Source organism: Rhincodon typus, chromosome 15 (assembly GCF_021869965.1).
Source record: "Rhincodon typus isolate 14 chromosome 15, sRhiTyp1.1, whole genome shotgun sequence".
NCBI classification, from domain to species: Eukaryota; Metazoa; Chordata; class Chondrichthyes; order Orectolobiformes; family Rhincodontidae; genus Rhincodon; species Rhincodon typus.
Window position 1 is genome coordinate 28,900,999 of NC_063346.1, and position 17,939 is coordinate 28,918,937.

The 17,939-nt window shown below is 41.5% G+C and overlaps 1 protein-coding gene across 8 annotated transcripts in view; it reads left to right on the top strand.

The window, feature by feature from the left end:
- The first annotated feature begins 660 nt into the window (after nt 1-660).
- Nucleotides 661-17,939, top strand: part of klhdc4 (kelch domain containing 4) — a 100,144-nt gene continuing 82,865 nt past the window's right edge. The window contains exons 1-2 of one of the 8 annotated variants that reach the window (XM_048605724.1): nt 661-824; nt 12,816-12,907. In XM_048605724.1, the coding sequence (XP_048461681.1) occupies nt 726-824; nt 12,816-12,907 (191 nt within the window). In that variant the 5' untranslated portion in view covers nt 661-725. Of the gene's footprint in view, nt 825-12,815; nt 12,908-14,553; nt 14,756-17,939 lie in introns of those variants that run through there. The other 7 variants (XM_048605729.1, XM_048605731.1, XM_048605726.1 and 4 more) reach the window with 7 other exon arrangements.

The following is a 17,939-nucleotide window of genomic DNA, read 5'->3' on the forward strand; positions in this document are numbered from 1 at the left end:
TCATTTTCCACTTGGGTATCCTTCAGAATTCAATAATCAAGTTCAATAGGTTTAAAACCTGATCACATTCTTTTCTGTCCTTTACCTTCCCCCATAGCCCAGGCCCTATCATGACGTGGGCTGCTTTCAGCACAGCCAACCTATTTTCACCAACTTTTGGTCACCATTATCACCTTCCCTAGCATACTATCATCAATCCCTTTGTCTGCCAAACTGTCATTCTCTCTGTCTGGGCTCCATCTCCATCCACAGCTCTCATTGTTTACCCCTTCCCACCCTGTCTTTAGCATATATACCATCTTTTCCTAGTTACTATCAATTCCGAAGAAGGGTCACCAGACTTGAAACGTTAAGTCTGTTTTCGCTCCACAAATGCTGTCAGACCTGCTGAGTTTCTCCACTAATTTCTGTTTGAAGTTCAGATTTCCAGCAAGAGCAGTTCTTCAGTTTAATGTAAGTTGCAATGCTGGCCAGTTGCCGATTGACGGCGCCGTGGAGCCTTGTGAGACTCGAAGCTGCAGAAAGAGCGATGGCGTTTGATATTTCTATTGTTTCTCAGATGAATTGAAACATCGAGAGGTGCGCGGGAGGTTGTATTCATAAACGTGAAGCGGTTTACGCCGTGCGTGTCTCTTGTGACAATAACATTTGACCCGGATGTGTTTATTTGTATGTAGTGAGGTTTTGAGCCGGCCAGCGGTGAGGGACTCAAGGAAAGTCGCATAATGGGGAAAAAAAATAAAAAAGATAAGAAGGGAAAGGGAGCTGATAAAAACGCGGCCAAGATGGAGAAAAAGGTCGCCAAACATTCTCAGAAGGAGGAGGTGAGGAGTGTGACTGGGAGAGAAAGAGGCTGGGAGACAGAGGGAATTGTCACCTTGCCCCCGGTTTTAGGCCTCAGACTCTGCAAAGATAACATTGTGCCTTTTCTAGACCTATAACTGTTAATGACAATCTGTCCCTTTTTTGTCCGAGTTATTAACTTAAAACTCAAGATAGGAGTGGGGAAGGAGTAGGCAGTGTCACCACGTGCACACTTCATGTATCCATATCCACTTATTGCCTTACCTGCACTTTTATTTTCTGTTGCTGCAATGAAATTACTTTTCTTCCAAGGAGTTGATTCTGTCTTGAGGTCAAGGAGAGGGCAACGGGAATGTGCCGGCCTTATAAACGTGAAATCATTGTTGTCTTATGTTGCTGTGTTGCCTTAAACCCAACTAGACAGTATCATCTTTATCCTCTTTTGACTCCTGATTGACGTCAACACAGGAGAGCTCTGAAGTGTTTGACGTACAATCTTTTGTTTATTTTAGATATACTCCTGTTCCAAAAGCACACTAAAACACTTTTCAAATAGGCTTGATCTGATTTTGGAATTACTATCAGTTCTAGTGTTTTGTAGTAGAAACTACTTTGCAGTTAGGCAAGAGTGATATTGTGTTTGCACTTGTTGGGTTACTTGCACCTGACAAGTTTTAAGAAATTTGAACCAAATTTCTTTTGGTCCATCAGTATCACCCCTCAAGTAGATCATTCTGATATCTAATTTAGGTTTTGAATGAGCATGTTGTTACTATGGTTGATAGATGTTCAAGTGTTGTTGAGTAGAGGGGTTTTAATGGAAACTACAAATAGAATACAAAAATTCCATTTTTAAATAGTTTGTTCAGTTGCATTGTAGTAGCATCAATGATGAAGTTTATTAACTAATTGAATCAATAAAGTAGTAAACTCAAATCAGGCAACTATAATTACATGAGATAACAAGGTGTAGAGCTGGATGAACATAGCAGGTCAAGCAGCATCAGAGGAGCAGGAAGGCTGATGTTTCGGGCCTAGACCCTTCTTCGTCCAACTCTACACCTTGTTATCTCAGATTCTCCAGCATCTGCAGTTCCTACTATCTCTGAAACAGCTCTCATTACGTCCTTGCTTGCCTTTCCCCCGTTTGAATTTGGACCTCTGGCAAATCAAAGTGAACGTTATCTGAAAAATTATCCTTCACAGACAAGGTTATTTGAAATTAGACTGGAATTAGATACTTTCTAATTGTCTGGATGCTACTACACACACTTGGAGCTGGTGGGACTTGAATCTGAGCCTCCTAACACCGAGGTAGGGATAATAACACTGCAGTGACAGCACTTTGGACTGGAATTATAGTACATTGCCTCATGGTACTCAGCTATGTTTTGGAAATGCTTTGCATATCCACTTGTGAAACAAAATCATCACTGACCAGGTTTTCTCAATTTCATCATTGGTGGCCCTGCTTTAATGGTAAAATCCTGGGGAGTGTTGCTGAACAGAGAGACCTTGGAGCACAAATTCATTGTTCCTTGAAAGTGGCATCGCAGATAGATAGGATAGTGAAAAAGGCATTTGGTACTCTTGTCCTTAGTGGTCAGTGCATTATGTATAGGAGTTGGGAGGTCATGTTGCAGCTGTACAGGACATTGGTTAGGCCACTTTTGGACTACTGCATGGAATTCTGGTCTCCCTGCTTTAGGAGGGATGTTGTGAAACTTGAAAGGGTTCAGAAAAGATTTACAAGGATGTTGTCAGGGTTGGAGGGTTTGAGCTATAGGGAGAGGCTGAATAGGCTGGGACTATGTTCCCTGGAACATCTGAGGCTGAGGGGTGACCTTATAGAAGTTCATAAAATCATGAGGAGAATAGATAGAGTAAATAGACAGGGTGTTTTCCCTGGGGTGGGAGAGTCCAAAACTAGAGGGCATAAATTTGAGATGAGAGGAGAAAGATTTAAAAAGGGACCTAAGGGACAACTTTTTCACGCAGAGGTGGGTGCGTGTACAGAATGAGCTGCCAGAGGAAGTGGTGGAGGCTGATAAAATTACAACATTTAAACAGATTCTGGATGGGTATGTGAATAGGAAGGGTTTAGAGGGATATGGGCCAAATACTGGCTAATGGGACTCGATTTGTATAGGATATCTGGTCAGCGTGGACGAGTTGGACCGAAGGGTCTGTTTCTGTACTGTACATCTGTATAACTCTTAAGTGTTTGGTGTTGTTGCACACCAAGGGAAATATTCTCACAAAGTTGGAAATTTCTGCAACCGTGGCGTCTCATAACCATGGCAATCCTGCAGGAGTTTCTGCAACCAATCTGTAACCATGGCAGTGCTGGGGACAATTCTAGGAAGTAGGAATTTGGGAAGATGTAAGAACGTAAGAAATCAGAACTGTCTTGGCTATACAGCCCCTTGGGCCTACTCTGTCATTCAAGGAGATCACAAACATCTGTAACACTCATAATATATAACATAATAAATGATATAAAACACTTAACTCCCTAAAGTTATATATTTATGGAGAGAAGCAGGTTAAAGTGACTGCTTGATGGGGGGAAAATACTTTGAATGTTTTCACCCCTTTCATTATCCCACCTACTCAGATTTTTGTCAACCTAGTACAAATGAAAGAATGCTTGGTCAGAAGGATTGTTCAATTTTTTATTTGTTCATACATTTCAAAATTTTTTCAGTTTGTTGAATTGATATAATAGATTCCTGAATGAAATGAAATAAATCCTAAGTGATATTTTCTTTGCATCAGAAAACAAAACTACTATTGTTTCTAAATATTTTTGCCCAAGAACCATTTTCAGCCAAATATTTTTTAACAGCATCTTAATGTTACTTGCATTTCTTGCAGTCCATTTTTTTCTTTGATTATCACCAGCAATTCAGCACTAAAGTTGAACATGAAAAAAGGATGAATTTTGATTTGTTGGTTTTGAAAAACATAAGCTGTTGTCCATTCGTGACAGGTAGTATCCCTTTCTGCACTTTCAACATTCTTGTTTTTCTAATGTGTCGTAAGTTTATATCCAGGGCTTTTTTAAAGTAGTTTGTTATCTTTTGTTATTTTCCGTGTGTAGAGGAATGACTGGGGTGCTGATGTTGATTGTACTAAGTATACAAGGCATCAAATAAACAAATGTTAGGGTATCCAACTGAGCATGTTGTACATGTGAGCATATTATCACTTAGAAATAATATGACATGATTCATTATTTTCACTGTCAGCTGAATATTTTTGTAATTCAGCAGTGCCTGATTGTTTTGGATGTATAATATGTCTTGCTAGAGAGTGGCTGTTTGTATCTGTGAATTCTGTCAGTTCCCAATCTCTGTTAAGGTTTGAAACCACATGGCATAGAGAAGCAAAAGGTGCCACTACAGACTGATGACTGGGGTAAAGAAACAAATTGCATTTGTATGCAAAAGCAAAACACTGAGGATCTAAAAGTAAAATGGTAAAGAGCAGAAATATACATTGGCACAGAAAACAAAGCTAGTGTATCAGATTGACCTTTGAGAATAACTAAAAAGTGTTGGAAATTTAGCAAGTCTTACTCATACAGAGGCAGGAAGAAGGGATAGAAAATGGAGTGGGAAGAATCTGAAAGCTGAAAAGCAGGAGAGATTGAGGGCTACATTACAGATGTGATGGAAGACCATTGACCTGGGGTAAACTTTGTTGCACTCTCTGTAGGTGCTGCCAAACTCTTGAGTATTTTCAGGATTTTTCAGTTTTTTTTTCAGATTTCCAGCATGCTTTGTATTTTTCTTTTGAATAGGGGACACTTGTGCAAAGCAGAAGAGATGGGTGTGGACAAGTAAAGAAATTAAAGAAACAAGTAGCACACCGTTACTAATAGTTGAAAAAAATATATAATCTGAAACTGTTGACCTCTGTTGTATCCTGAAGGCTGTAAAGTATCTAATCAAAAGATGAAGCACTATTCCCTGAGATTACTATATCTTAATTGGAACAGTGAAATGACTGAGGACAGCGACATTACAGCGAAAGTGGAGTGAAGAACTAAAATGATTGGTGATCAGAAATTTGAGGTCATCCTTTAAACCTGAAGTCATCCCATCTGCATTCAGTCTTCTCAACATGTTGAATTCTGAAGGAATGTTGGTCCACTCCTCAGTCCCCAGTATCTGCTGCACTTATTTCCTTATTTTGTTGAACTGCTGCTGACCATGTGATGTAGGTACACCCACAGTGTTAATAGGAAGGAAATTTTTGGATTTTTATCTAGTGACAGCAAAGGAACAATGATATAGTTCCAAGCCAGGATGGTGTATGGTTTGTAGGGGAACATCTAGATGGTGTTCCCATTGCATCTGGTTCTGAGAGGTAGAGGTCATGGGCTTTGAAGGTGCAAGTTGCTGCAGTTCATCTTGTATCTAATGTATGCTGCTGCCACTGTGTTGGTGGTGGCGGGAAGATTTAGGTTGGTGAATTAAGTGCCGATGAAGTAGGTGACTTTGTCCTGGTTGATGTTGAGCTTCTTGAATATTGTTGGACCAGCACATCATTCAGGCCATTGGAGAGTATTCCATTATATTCCCGACTTGCACCTTCTAATGATGGACAGGCTTTTGGGGAGCCAGGGGCTGAGTTACCTGCCTCTGAATTCCCAGTCTCTGACCCACTTTAAGAGTTCTGTCAGTTTCCAGACAATGGTACCGCCAGGATGTGATAGAGGATTCAGCGATGTTCATGTCATTGAATGTCAAGGGAAAATAATTAGATTCTTTCTTAATGACGATGGTCACTGCTTGGCGCAAAAGTAATTTATCAGACTAAACCTGAATGTTGTACAGATCTTGTGTATGCACATGATCTGCTTCAGTGTCTCAGCAGTTATGAATGATGTAGTCATTAATGAGTACCCCCACTTCTGATCTGGTGTATCTTTGCCCATTTTCCTTCCTCTGCCTCTGTACTTCAACTAACATTTTTAACTTTGTGTCAGTTCTCATGAATGTTAAAAGGTAGAACAGGTTTTAGACTGGTACAGAGGCAGAGTTAAGGGATAGGAGAGGAAGTAGTGAAAGAGAAAGTTTGTGAGAGGGTCGAAACTAGGAGAGATTAAGAACTGAGGATCTCTACAGCTTTGATGAAAAACCATAGATCTGAAATGAAAATTTAGGTTCTGTCTGTGCAGGTCTGCTATCAGATCTGTGGAATATTTCCAGCATTTCTTGTTTTAATTGCATTTATACAGCACCTTTCAAGAAGTTGGACTGTCCTAAAGTATTTTACAGTCAACCATCTGTATGCTTTTTTTTGCAAGTGAAATGGCTGTTGTAATGAAAGAAATATGGCAGCTTTTGTTTTTGCGTAAGTCCTCCCAAAATACAAATGAAACAATGATTAATAATTGGCTATACCAATGCTGGTTGAGCGGCAGATATTTGCCAAGATGCAGATTTGGAAAACACCACCCATCAAAATGTAACCATGGGATCTTTAAAGCTCACCCAAACCATCAGGTGGGTCTGAATTAAAATATCCAAAAGTTAGCACCTGTGACTGATGAGGCATTATACAGTACTGCACACAAATGACAGCTTTGAGGTCCCCAAAGTTGCATTTGAAAACATGCCTTTTGTCTCTGACTGCCTCTGAGACAAGGCTGATACAAAATGCTGTTGTCATTTATCTGTGAACAGAATAGATAGTGCAGGAGGAACTGAAATCAAAAGAAATCCATTTTGAGGTAGTTTTAAAAAAAAATCATTGATGGGATGTGAGTGTTGCTAGCTGGGCCAGCATCCCTAGTTGCCCTTGCGAAGGTGGTGTTAGCTGCTGGTTTAAACTGCAGTTCATTTTGTATGGGGAGACCCATAAGGCCATTAGGGAGGGAGTTCCAGAATTTTGACCCTCTGACAATGAGGGAGCGGTGATGTATTTCCAACTCAGGATGTTGAGTGGCTTGGAAGGGAACTTGCAGGTGTGTGTTCGCCATGTATCTGCTGCCGTTATCCTTCTAGATGGTAGTTCTTGTAGGTTTGTTCAGTGCTGTCCAATGAGCTTTGGTGAATTTCTGCAGTGTATCTGGCCAGTGGGTCACATTGCCGTGACTGAACAACAGTGGTGAAGAATGCATTTGGGTGTGGTGCCAATCAAGTGGGCTTTCTTTATCCTGGATGGTATCAAGCTTCTGAGTGTTCTTATACCTACAAAAAATCCTTGGCAAGAGGAGAATATATCATCACAATCGTGACTTGAACCTTGTAGATGATGGTCTGGAAGTGAATTACTTGCCCCAAGACTTCTAGCCTTTGACCTCCTGTTGTAGCTGCTGTAGTTATATGGATAATTCAGTTCAGTTTCTGGGCAATGGTAACCTCCCAGGATGTTGATAGTGGTAGATTTAGCGATCGCAATTATATTGAGTGTTAAGGGGCGATGGTTTGATTTCTATTGTTGGTGATGGTCATTGCCTAGCACTTGGGTGGTATGAATATTATTACTTGCCAGCTGAAACCTGGATTTTATCTCGGTCATGCTATATTTGGACATGGACTATTTCAATATCTGACGAGTTGCTAGTGGTGCTGAACATTTTGTAGTCATCAATGAACTTCACCACTGATGAAGCAGAAGATGATGCTTGGGCTGAAGACATTGCCTTTATGAATTCTTGCAGGGATGTCCTGGAGCTGAGATGACTAACTCCAACAACTGTAACTGCCTTCTTTTGTGGTGAGTATGACTCCAAACAGCAGAGAGTTTTCTCCAATTGCTATTGACTCTAGTTTTGCTCCAGCTCTTTGATGCCACATTCACTTAAATGTGGCCTTGAAGTCCAGGTAGTCACTCTCACCTCCCCTCAGGAATTAAACTCTTTTGTTCACATTTGAGCCAAGGCTGCAGTGAGGCCAGAACCCGGGTGGTTCTGGAACAAAGAACAATAGAGCACAGGAACAGGCCCTTTGGTCCTCCAAATCTGCGTCGCCACATTTTGCCCTTCCATACTAAAACTGCCTTCATTTACAGGATCTGTATCTCTCTATTAACTTCCTATTCATGTATTCATCCATGTGCTTCTTGAATGCTGCTATTGTGTTTGTTTCCACCACCATCTCGGGCAGCATGTTCCAGGCACTCACCACTTTTTGTGTGAAAATCCTGCCTCGCACATTTCTTTTAAACTTACCCCTCGCACCTTGAACCTGTGTCCCCTAGTAATTGACCCCTCCACCATGGGGAAAAAGCCTCAAACGTTCCAACCTATCCATGCCATTCACAATCTTATAAACTTCTATGAGGTTGCCCCTCAACTTGCTACATTCCAGTGAAAACAAACCCAGTCTATTCACGCTTTCTTCATAGCTAAAATCCCCCATATCAGGAAACATTCTTATAAACCTTACTCTGTACCCCCTTCAAAGCATCCACATCCTTCTGATAGTGTGGTGACCAGAACTGTGTACAATATTCAAGTGTAGCCTACCTGAAGTTCTATAAAGCTGCAGCGTAACTTGCCTATCCATATATTCAGTGTCCCTTCCAATGAAGGCAAGCATGCCATAAGCCTTTTTTACTACCTTATCTACCTGTGCTACCACGTTCAGTGATCTGTGGACCTGCACACATACATCCCTTTGTATATCAGTGCTCCTAAGCATTCTACCATTCACTGTGTAATTTCCACCTGGACTTGACCTTCCAAAATGCATCATCTCACATTTGGCCTGATTAAACTCCATCTGCCATTTTGCTGCCCATGCCTTCAACTGATCTATATCCTGCTGTATCCTCTGACAATCCTCCTCACTGTCTGCAATTCCACTAATGTTTGTTTCATCTGCAAACTTACTAATTAGACTGCCTGTGTTTTCCTCCAAATCATTTATGTACGTTGCAAACAGCAGGGGTTCCAGCAATGATCCCTGTGGAACACCGCTAGTCACAGCCCTTCATTCTGAAAAATATCCTTCCACTGCTACCGTCTGCCTCCTGTTACTAAGCCAGTTCTTTACCCATCTTGCCAGCTCACCCCTGATATCACGTGACTTCACCTTTTGTACCAGTCTGCCATGAGGAACCTTGTCGAAGGCTTTACTGAAGTCCATGTGGACAACATCAACCACTTTTCCCTCTTTAATCATCTTTGTCACCTCCTCAAAAAATCTTGATCAAGTTAGTGAGATACAATTTCCCCTGCATAAAATCATGTTGTCTATCGCTAATAAGTCCATTTGCTTCTAAATGCGTATAGATCTTGTCCCTGAGAATCTCAGGACTGTAATTTCCAGGACTATCCCTGCTGCTCTTCTTAAACAGTGGGACAACATTGGCTATTCTCTATTCGCCTGGGACCTCAACTGTGGCCAAATGGGATACAAAGATATTGTCCATGCTCCAGCAATTTGCTCTCTTGCCCCTCAATATTCTGGGATCGGTCCCATCAGGACCCAGGGACTTACCTACCTTGATACTTTTTAAGATGCACAACACCTCTTCTTTATTAATAGCAACTTGGCTTAGAAACTCGACACTCCCTTCCATGAGATCATCCTCCACCAATTCCTTCTCTTTGGTGAGTACTGACACAAAGTATTCGTTTAGGACCTCACCTACCTTTTCTGGCTGCACATGTAGATTCCATCCTTTGTTTTAAATGGGCCAACGCTTTCCCTGGCTATGTTCTTGCTTTTTATATATGTATAAAAAGACTTGGGATTCTCCTTATTCCTGTTTGCTAATGACTTTTCCTTCTTGTTTATGTTCTTTCCTACTTTCCTAATATACTTCAAGGGTTTCATCAGTTCCCTTCCTCCTAGACCTTATGTATGCTTCCTTTTTCTTTCTGACCAAGGTCATAACATCCCTGGTCATCCAAGGTTCACGGAACTTGCCGTACTTATCCTTCATTCTCGCGGGACTTGCCACTCCTGATCTCTTATCAACTGCTGTTTGAAATACTCCCACATACTCTCTCAAACAGCCGCCTCCAATCAAAATTCTCCAGTTCCTGCTTGATATTGAGACTTCACTCACTTGGCCGGGCTCATTTCCCAAAACCAGGTCCAGTATAACCCCTTCCCTGGTTGGACTGTTTGCATATTGTGTCAAGAATTCCTCCTGAATGGCCCTTAGAAATTCTGCCCTATCCAAGCCCCTAGCACGTTGAGTCCCAGTCAATAAAGGGGAAGTTAAAATCACCTACCACAACAACCCTGCTGTTTTTACATCTTTCCAAAATCTGTCTACATATTCTCTCCTCTAACTCCCACTGACTGTTGGGAGGCCTGTAGTATACCCCCAGCATTGTGATTTCACCTTTCCTGTTCCTGATTTCTACCCATATTGCCTCGTTGCATAAGTCCTCTGATGTATCCTGCCTTGGTACAGCTGTGAGATACTGCTTTACCAGTAATGCAACTCCCCTGGCCTTTTTACATCCCTTTCTATCACACCTGAAACATCTAAATCCTGGGACATTCAGCTGCCAGTCCTGTCCCTCTTTTAGCCAAGTCTCTGTAATTGCAATAATGTCATAGTTTCAAGTACTAATCCAAAGTTCTGTGTTCATCTACTTTGCCTATACTTCTTGAATTGAAACACATGCATTTCAGACTACATCCCCTGCTCTTTTCAACAGTGTTTCCCTGCCTGTTCTTGTTCTTAGTCATGTTTGCCTTGGTTTCTGCCTCTCCCTCAATTTCTGGATCTACCACCCTACTCCTCTCATTCCCCTCCTCCTGCAACACTGGTTTAAGCCCTCCCCAACCACTCTACCAACTGTTCCCCCAAGGACATCTGCCCTGGTCCTGCCTAGGTGTAACCTGTCCAATTTGTACAGGTCCCACGTTCCCCCGGAACTGGTCCCAATGCCCCATGAATCTGAAACCCGTGCCATCTTTTCAGCCATGTGTTCATCCTATATATCCTGCTGTTTCTTCTCTAACTAGCTTGTGGCAACGGTAGTAATCCTGAGATTACTGGTCCTGCATTTCACCTTTCTTCCCAGCTATGCTGGTGCCCAAACTGAGCGTCAATTAGAAATTTGTTGCAATGTCAATTCTGCTTGAACACTTTACTGATGATTGTCAGTAGACTGATGGAGCGGTAATTGGCTCAGTTGAATTTGTTCTGCTTCTTGTGTACAGAACATGTGTGCCAATTTTCCAAGTTTGGCTAGAGGTATGGCATGTTCAGGAGCATATGTCTTCAGCACTTTTGCTGGAATGTTGTCAAGCCCCATAGCCTTGGTAGTATCCAGTACCTTCAGCCATTTTTTGATATTACATGGAGCGACTCAAATTGGATAAAAACTGGCATCTATGAAGTTAGGGACCTCTGGAGGAGGAGCAATGGATCTTGTACTTCGTACGTTTGGCTGAAGATTGTTGTGCTGGGCTCTCACTTCTTTTGAGGATGATATATTTGTGGACCGTCCTCCTTGAGTGAGTTGCTTATTTGTTCACCACCATTCACAATTAAAGTGTGGAAAGACTGCTCAGTTCTTATTAGTTGTTTGTGGAATCTTTAGCTCCCTATTCACTTGTGGCTTGAGTAGTTCTATTTTATAGCTTCACTGGGTTGGCACTTCATTTAAAGGTATGAATGGTGCTGCTCCTGGGAGGCACTCCTGCACTCTTCTTTGAAGCAGAGTTGATCTCCTGTCTTGATGGTAATGGTCCAGTGGGGATATGTGGGGCCATGAAGTTGCAAATTTTGTACAGTTCTGCTGCTACTGATGGCCCAGTATACCTCGTGAATGTCTGAAGTCTATCCCATTTGGCATGGTGATTGTACCACACAAGATGATGGAAAGTATTCTGAATGTCAAGAGAGGACTTTGTCTCCACAAGGAGTGTGTGGTGATCAATCTTACCAATATTGTCATGGCCACATACACCTGTGGCAGGTAGATTGATGAGCGTGAGGTCAAGCATGTTTTTCTTCTTGGTTCCATCACCACCTGCTGCAGACCCAGACTAACAGCAACTTAGGACTCTACCAGTTAGTCAGTAGTGGTGCCAACAAGCCACTGATGGTGATGGGCATTGGAGTCCCCCACTCGTGAGTACATTCTGCCCTGTTGCCACCTTCAGTGCTTCCTTCAAGTAGTGTTTAATATGGAGGAGTACTGATTTGTCAACCAAGAGTATGTGGTACGTGGTAATCATCTGGAGGTTTCTTTGGTCTGATGCCACGAAACATGATGGGGTCTGTAGTCAATGTTGAGGACTCCAAGGCCATTCCCTCCTTCCTTTATACCACGGTGCTGGCACCTCTGCAGGGTTCTTCTTGCTAGTGGGATAGGACCTGCGGTGAGGGTTGTCTAGGTCATTGTCTAAGGTATTATTCTGTGTATGTGATTGTCAGGTTACTCTGATGAGTCTGTAAGACATCTTGCTCAATAATGGCACTGGCCCGCGGATTTTGGTGAGGAGGACCTTACAGGGTAGACATGGTTTGATGTTGTCATTTCGGTGTCTTGTTCAATACCATGTAGTTCATGTAGTTTCAAACCTCATTTTTTGAGACATTTTAGTGGTTCATACAAATGAATGGTTTACTGGGCCATTTCAGAAGGCAGTTAAGAGTCCACTACATTTCTGTGGAACTGGAGTCTCGTGAATGCCAGATCGTGAGTCCTAAAGGGTAAGGACAATAGCTTTCCTCCCCTAAAGGACGTTAAAGAACAGGATGGGTTTTTACGATAGTTGACAATGATTGATTGTTTAAAGTCATTATTAGACGTTTAGTTCCAGATTTTGTTGAATTCAAATTCCTCTATGTGCCATAGACTAGTAACAATACCACTACGCCGTCACGTCTCCTAATCCTGAACCAATGGGAATTCTGGAGCAGCTTTTCTTTTTGTCCCGCCGCCCCCCCCCCCCCCCCCGCCTCCATTTTACGTTTTTCTTTTTATTGACATTAATGTTCGTCATCAGTCATATTTTAAGTTATGATTGAAGTCCTGAAAAGAGTTCACTAAACAAAATTCTTTTTGATCCACTCAGGAAGATCTAGAAACTCTAATAGCAGAATTCAGGCAACTTGATGCAAAAAAGACGCAAATCACAGAGGTGGCCTGTTCTCATCCTTTGCCGCGGTAAGTAACGGAAAGAGAGAAGTCATGTTCTTTGATTAGACTGGCAGTTTTGAATTTTAGCCTTTGTCTCACTTTTCTCCCTTTCTGAACAATTGCTTAGGCAGAGATGTCATATTTTAAACTTTCTTTGAAATCAATTTACAAATAAAGGAACAAAAGAACGTGAAAAGACTATTCAGCACACTTTACCTTAATTGTCTTGTTTCAGAACTTGATCTGACGACTGAAGGAGAAAGTTTGTGGAAAGGTGTGAGGAAGGGTCACCAGACCCAAAACGTTAATGGATTTTTCTTCACAGATGCTGCCAGACCTGCTGAGCTTTTCCAACAACTTATGTTTTTGTTCCATCTGCAGTTCTTTCAATTTTTACTCCCTAATAGCAGAAGTTACTAAGAACAGCTGTCTTAAAGAAGATAGAATTGTAGAATTTTATGGTGCAGAATTTCACTTGATGCTGCATAACTCTGCTGCTTCTCCGAAGGCCTTTCCCCACACCACTCTGAATGTTGTTTCTATTTACCTTTCTTTTAAAAGATATAATAACTTTGTGTTTCATCATCATCTCTGACAGGACATCGTGAACTGGAATGATTTTGTATGGAAAATATTCCTCTTGACTGTAAAGACTGTATCTTTTCATTTATCTGTATTTTTGACATGCGAGAGTGTTTTAAAAGCCAAAGATTGTTGAAAGTGTTTAGCACTTTTTAAATGCAAGATACTTGATACCGTTTGTAAGGGGAGGCGATGGCGTAGTGGTATTGTAGCTGGACTGTTAATCCAGAGACCCAGATAATGGGGACCTGGGTTCGAATCCCGCCATGGCAGATGGTGGAATTTGAATTTGGCCTAATGATGACCATGAATCCATTGTCGATTGTTGGAAAAACCCATCTGGTTCACTAATGTCCTTTGGGGAAGGAAACTGCCATCCTTATCTGGTCTGGCCTACATGTGACTCCAGACCCACAGCAATGTGGCTGACTCTTAACTGCCCTTAGCGGTGGGCAATAAATGCTGCCTAGCCAGTAATCCTTCATCCTGTCATTGAATTTTTAAAAAAGAAGTGTTGTATACCCAGCTATTGATTCAACCAGTGGGGAAAGCCTAGTCACGGATGAGCTGATGATGAGCTGAAGGAGCTGTGTATGAATGGAGATTTAGCTAACCACTAGTAGCTGATTAACCTGTGGAATAGTGATCAATTGTTGATAACAAAGGCAACCTGCCAACAGCTATGTGGTTAGTTGCTGAACAACTTGTGCCTGGATGTTTGGGCAGAAGCAATCAGATCTCTAGTAAGGAAGGAACTGAGTTTCTGCACTGCATTTAAAAAGCATCTCAAACCTGTAGATAACACAGTGTGGAGCTGGAGAAACACAGCAGGCCAGGCAGCATCAGAGGAGCAGGAAAGCTGACATTTCGGATCGGGACCCTGCTTTAGAAATTCAGAAAAGCCCCATTTCTGAAGAGGGGTCCTGACTCGAAACGTTAGCTTTCCTGTTGTTGCCTGGCCTGCTGTGTTCCTCCAGCTCCATACTGTGTTATCTCTGACTCCAGCATCGGCAATTCTTACTATCTCAAACTGCAGATAGTCACTTTGTTTCCCCTCGTCAGTTGCTTGAAACATATGCACGAAACTCTAGTTTTGCTGTCGTCTTCACTTTTCATTCAACAGTAATTTTATGTTGAACATGATCCCTATTGCTAAATGCATGTGAAAAATATCAGAAGTTTGAAATAAGTCATTCGCTCATTGAACTCAGATAGAAGTTTCAAATTGGCATTCAAAGGAGGGCTAAGTTCATGTTGGTGTATCTGTTTTGCATTACCAACTCACGAAGGTAGGTGAGTCTCATATACTTCATCCTTTTACTTAAATTGGGGGCTGTTCTGGTTGTGTTCCTATCTCTGACCCAGGAGACCTGGGTTCAAGTCCTATCTGCTCTAGAGGTATTTGATAATATTTGTGAACAGGTTGATTAGAAAATATCTCCATTCAAGTGCAAATTTAGTAGGGAATCATGACTGTACTGAAAATGAGATGATTATCACCTATATGTTAAGTTCCTCCATCAACGCTTGGAAGCATTTTCAGGAATGAAAGACAGCAATATATTGTTGAATATTCTGCAATAAAAAAACAAAACTATAAAAGAAATGGTGCAGTACTAAAATTGTTGCAGGGAATAAAGCATGTATTGTTTTATAGTATATTTCCTTTGTGAGCTAAAAAAGCAGACCTGGTATCTACCTGTACTTAAAGCTGATAAAGCACCAAAACTGGAAAAATGCATGAAAGGATAATGAAGTGCAGTGGTGCTACCTGTCATTTTCTAACCTGGGCAGCTTTGAGAAATTGGCAGACACATGGAAGAAAAAATTTTAATGCAGAGAGGTATGAAGTGATTCAGTTTGATCGGGAGAATGCAGAGAGACAATATAGAGTGCAATTGTACAAGGCAAGCTGGAACATAACCGTGCATAAATAGGTAGAGAGCATGTGACATCCTTGTTTTATCAATAGGGGCATAGAGTGCAAAACAATTAAGTTATTTTAAACTTGTGTAACATGCTAGTTTGGCTTCAGCTATAGTATTGTATCCAATTCTGGTCACTGCACCTCAGGCAGGATGTGAAAATATTGGAGATGATACAAAGATGATGTATGGGAGTAGTTACAGGGATGAATTGCCTCAGTTACACATAAAGACGAGATAACAGTTTTCCTTGGAGATGAGAAGGTTTGGAGGAGATTTATAAGAGTCATACCTGGACAGCATGGAAACGGACCCTTTGGTCCAATTCATCCGTGTTGACCAGATATCCTAAATTAATCTAGTCCCGCTTGCCAGCATTTGGCTCGTATCCCTCTAAACCTTTCCTATTCATGTTCCCATTCAGATACCTTTTAAATGTTGTAATTGTATCAGCTGAAGGCATGAGGGATCTGGGCAAAGCAGGTAGGGTTGCCATTGTTAGAAGGATTAAGAACCAGAGGGCATTGAGGTAAGATCAGCAAAAAGTAATGATGATGTGAGTAAAAAGTTTTTCAAGCATCGAGTATCAAGGATCTGAAATGCACTACTTAGAGTCCCGTGGAAGCAGGGTCATTTGAGCTTGCAAAATCATTGACTTGAATCATTTTGACACGATGTTGATTTAGCATCATATCAGGTTTCCGTTACACTAATATTTTCTAGTTTTCTCCCTGAGGCATGATATTCAAACTCTTGTATCTGGGTGGAACTGCTTTAAGACTGATAGTGGATCCTGCAGAGTAGATATAGTGAAAATCTGGTGCAGTAACCCCTCGGCCTTCTCCCAAACCAAGATCGGCAGTTTTTGTTTGGAGGTTGTAAAGGAGATGATCAAATCAGATTTAAAGGTGACACCAGCACATCCCAGCTGAATTTGCAGAGGATGTGGACTGCCATCCCATTCTCTTCCCTGTTGGCTGTTAATTTAAGTTCTAGTGAGATCTAGGATAAGAACGGGCAAGTCAGTACAATTTGTTTACAGTTCCACTTTCCGTTCCTTACAAATTCATGGAAAATTCCAGGCATTGATGTCGGTTTATGCATTAGCACTGGCCATGGTGATTCCTGTGTTCTTTGAATAGTCCATGGAATATTTTGTGTCCATCTGAGAGATTGATGGAGCTTTACTTTGAAATATTATGTCTGGTGTGAATGATAGCCTGAACTGAGTGCTGCACTGACATTTCAATCTAGCATTATGTCTCAGGTCTTCAGAATGGACACGAATAGCATTTACCACTTCTGTTCAATTACAGCAATCAGTCACTACTTGTGCCTTTATTCAGTAATGAAATTCATATTGAGAAGGTGGAATTTTTTCCATTCTTTCTCACCAAGCAGAGCTTTACCTGTTTCTTTTCTGTGGCAATGTGTTTGGTTCAGTCTTTTCCATTGGCTGATGATGTTTCAGTGATGATGTTTCATAGTCTCGGTGAAAAATTCATGTTCAACAAGATCTACTATTGGAATTGAGAAATTGATGCACTGTTCCTCTTTGTCACTGGTGAATTACACTGCCCTTATGAAATTACTTGCTACCTTTAACCCAAGGAGCTTCAAACATGGCATTTCCACTGTGTTAACTCTGCATTATATTTTCAATCCTAGAAGCTATCGGTCATCATATGGTGCACCTTTGCTCATGGCTGAAGAGAGTGCGATTCTGCCACAAGAATTGCACGTGCAACTGCCAGATAGGATTGTGGGTTTTTTTAGACATTAACATCGTTTGGTAGGCTACTGTTGCTGCTGATCAATGTGATGCATAGTAGCCCCCTGGAAAAGTTGCCATTTCCTTCTGTTGCTAGCTGGTGACTCTGAGGTGTGATAATCAATAGTGAGGAGTCATCACACTTGGAAGCTTCCTTGAAGTGCGACTTTTGGCATCCTCCTTAGCTAGTTCCATCTACCTGTCCATGCAGAAGGTCCTTGGCTTTACGATCATGTTCCATCTTGTGAATGTGCCCAACCAATAAGCCCCCTGTATTGGAGCTAACAAATTTGAGAGTCCGCCTTTGAGAGAACTGCCACATTCATGATTTTGTCCTACTGCGGTATACTGATGAAATACCACAGACAGCAAAGATAAAGTCGTTGAGCTTCTTTTCTTCGCTGAAAGTCCATATGTCATAGCTGTACAGCAAGAAACAGAGGTTTTGCTGTTGTCGAGGTGGAAGGGTTTGTTGGCTTTGGTAAGAGACCCTGTGCAGGGGTAGTTAAATTTAAGACCCAAGTTTCTGAATCCTGATATTTCTGAATCATCTTGCATTTTCCAATCATTATGCCAATAAAAAAATGCATTGGCCAAGTTAGTTCTTTGCTTTAGGAGACATTTAGATAATTGAACTGCATTTTATATTGTGAGATAGTAAGAACTGCTGATGCTGGAGTCAGAGATAACACAGTGTGGAGCTGGAGGAACACAGCAGGCCAGGCAGCATCAGAGGAGCAGGAAAGCTGACGTTTTGGGTCGGGACCCTTCTTCAGAAAGG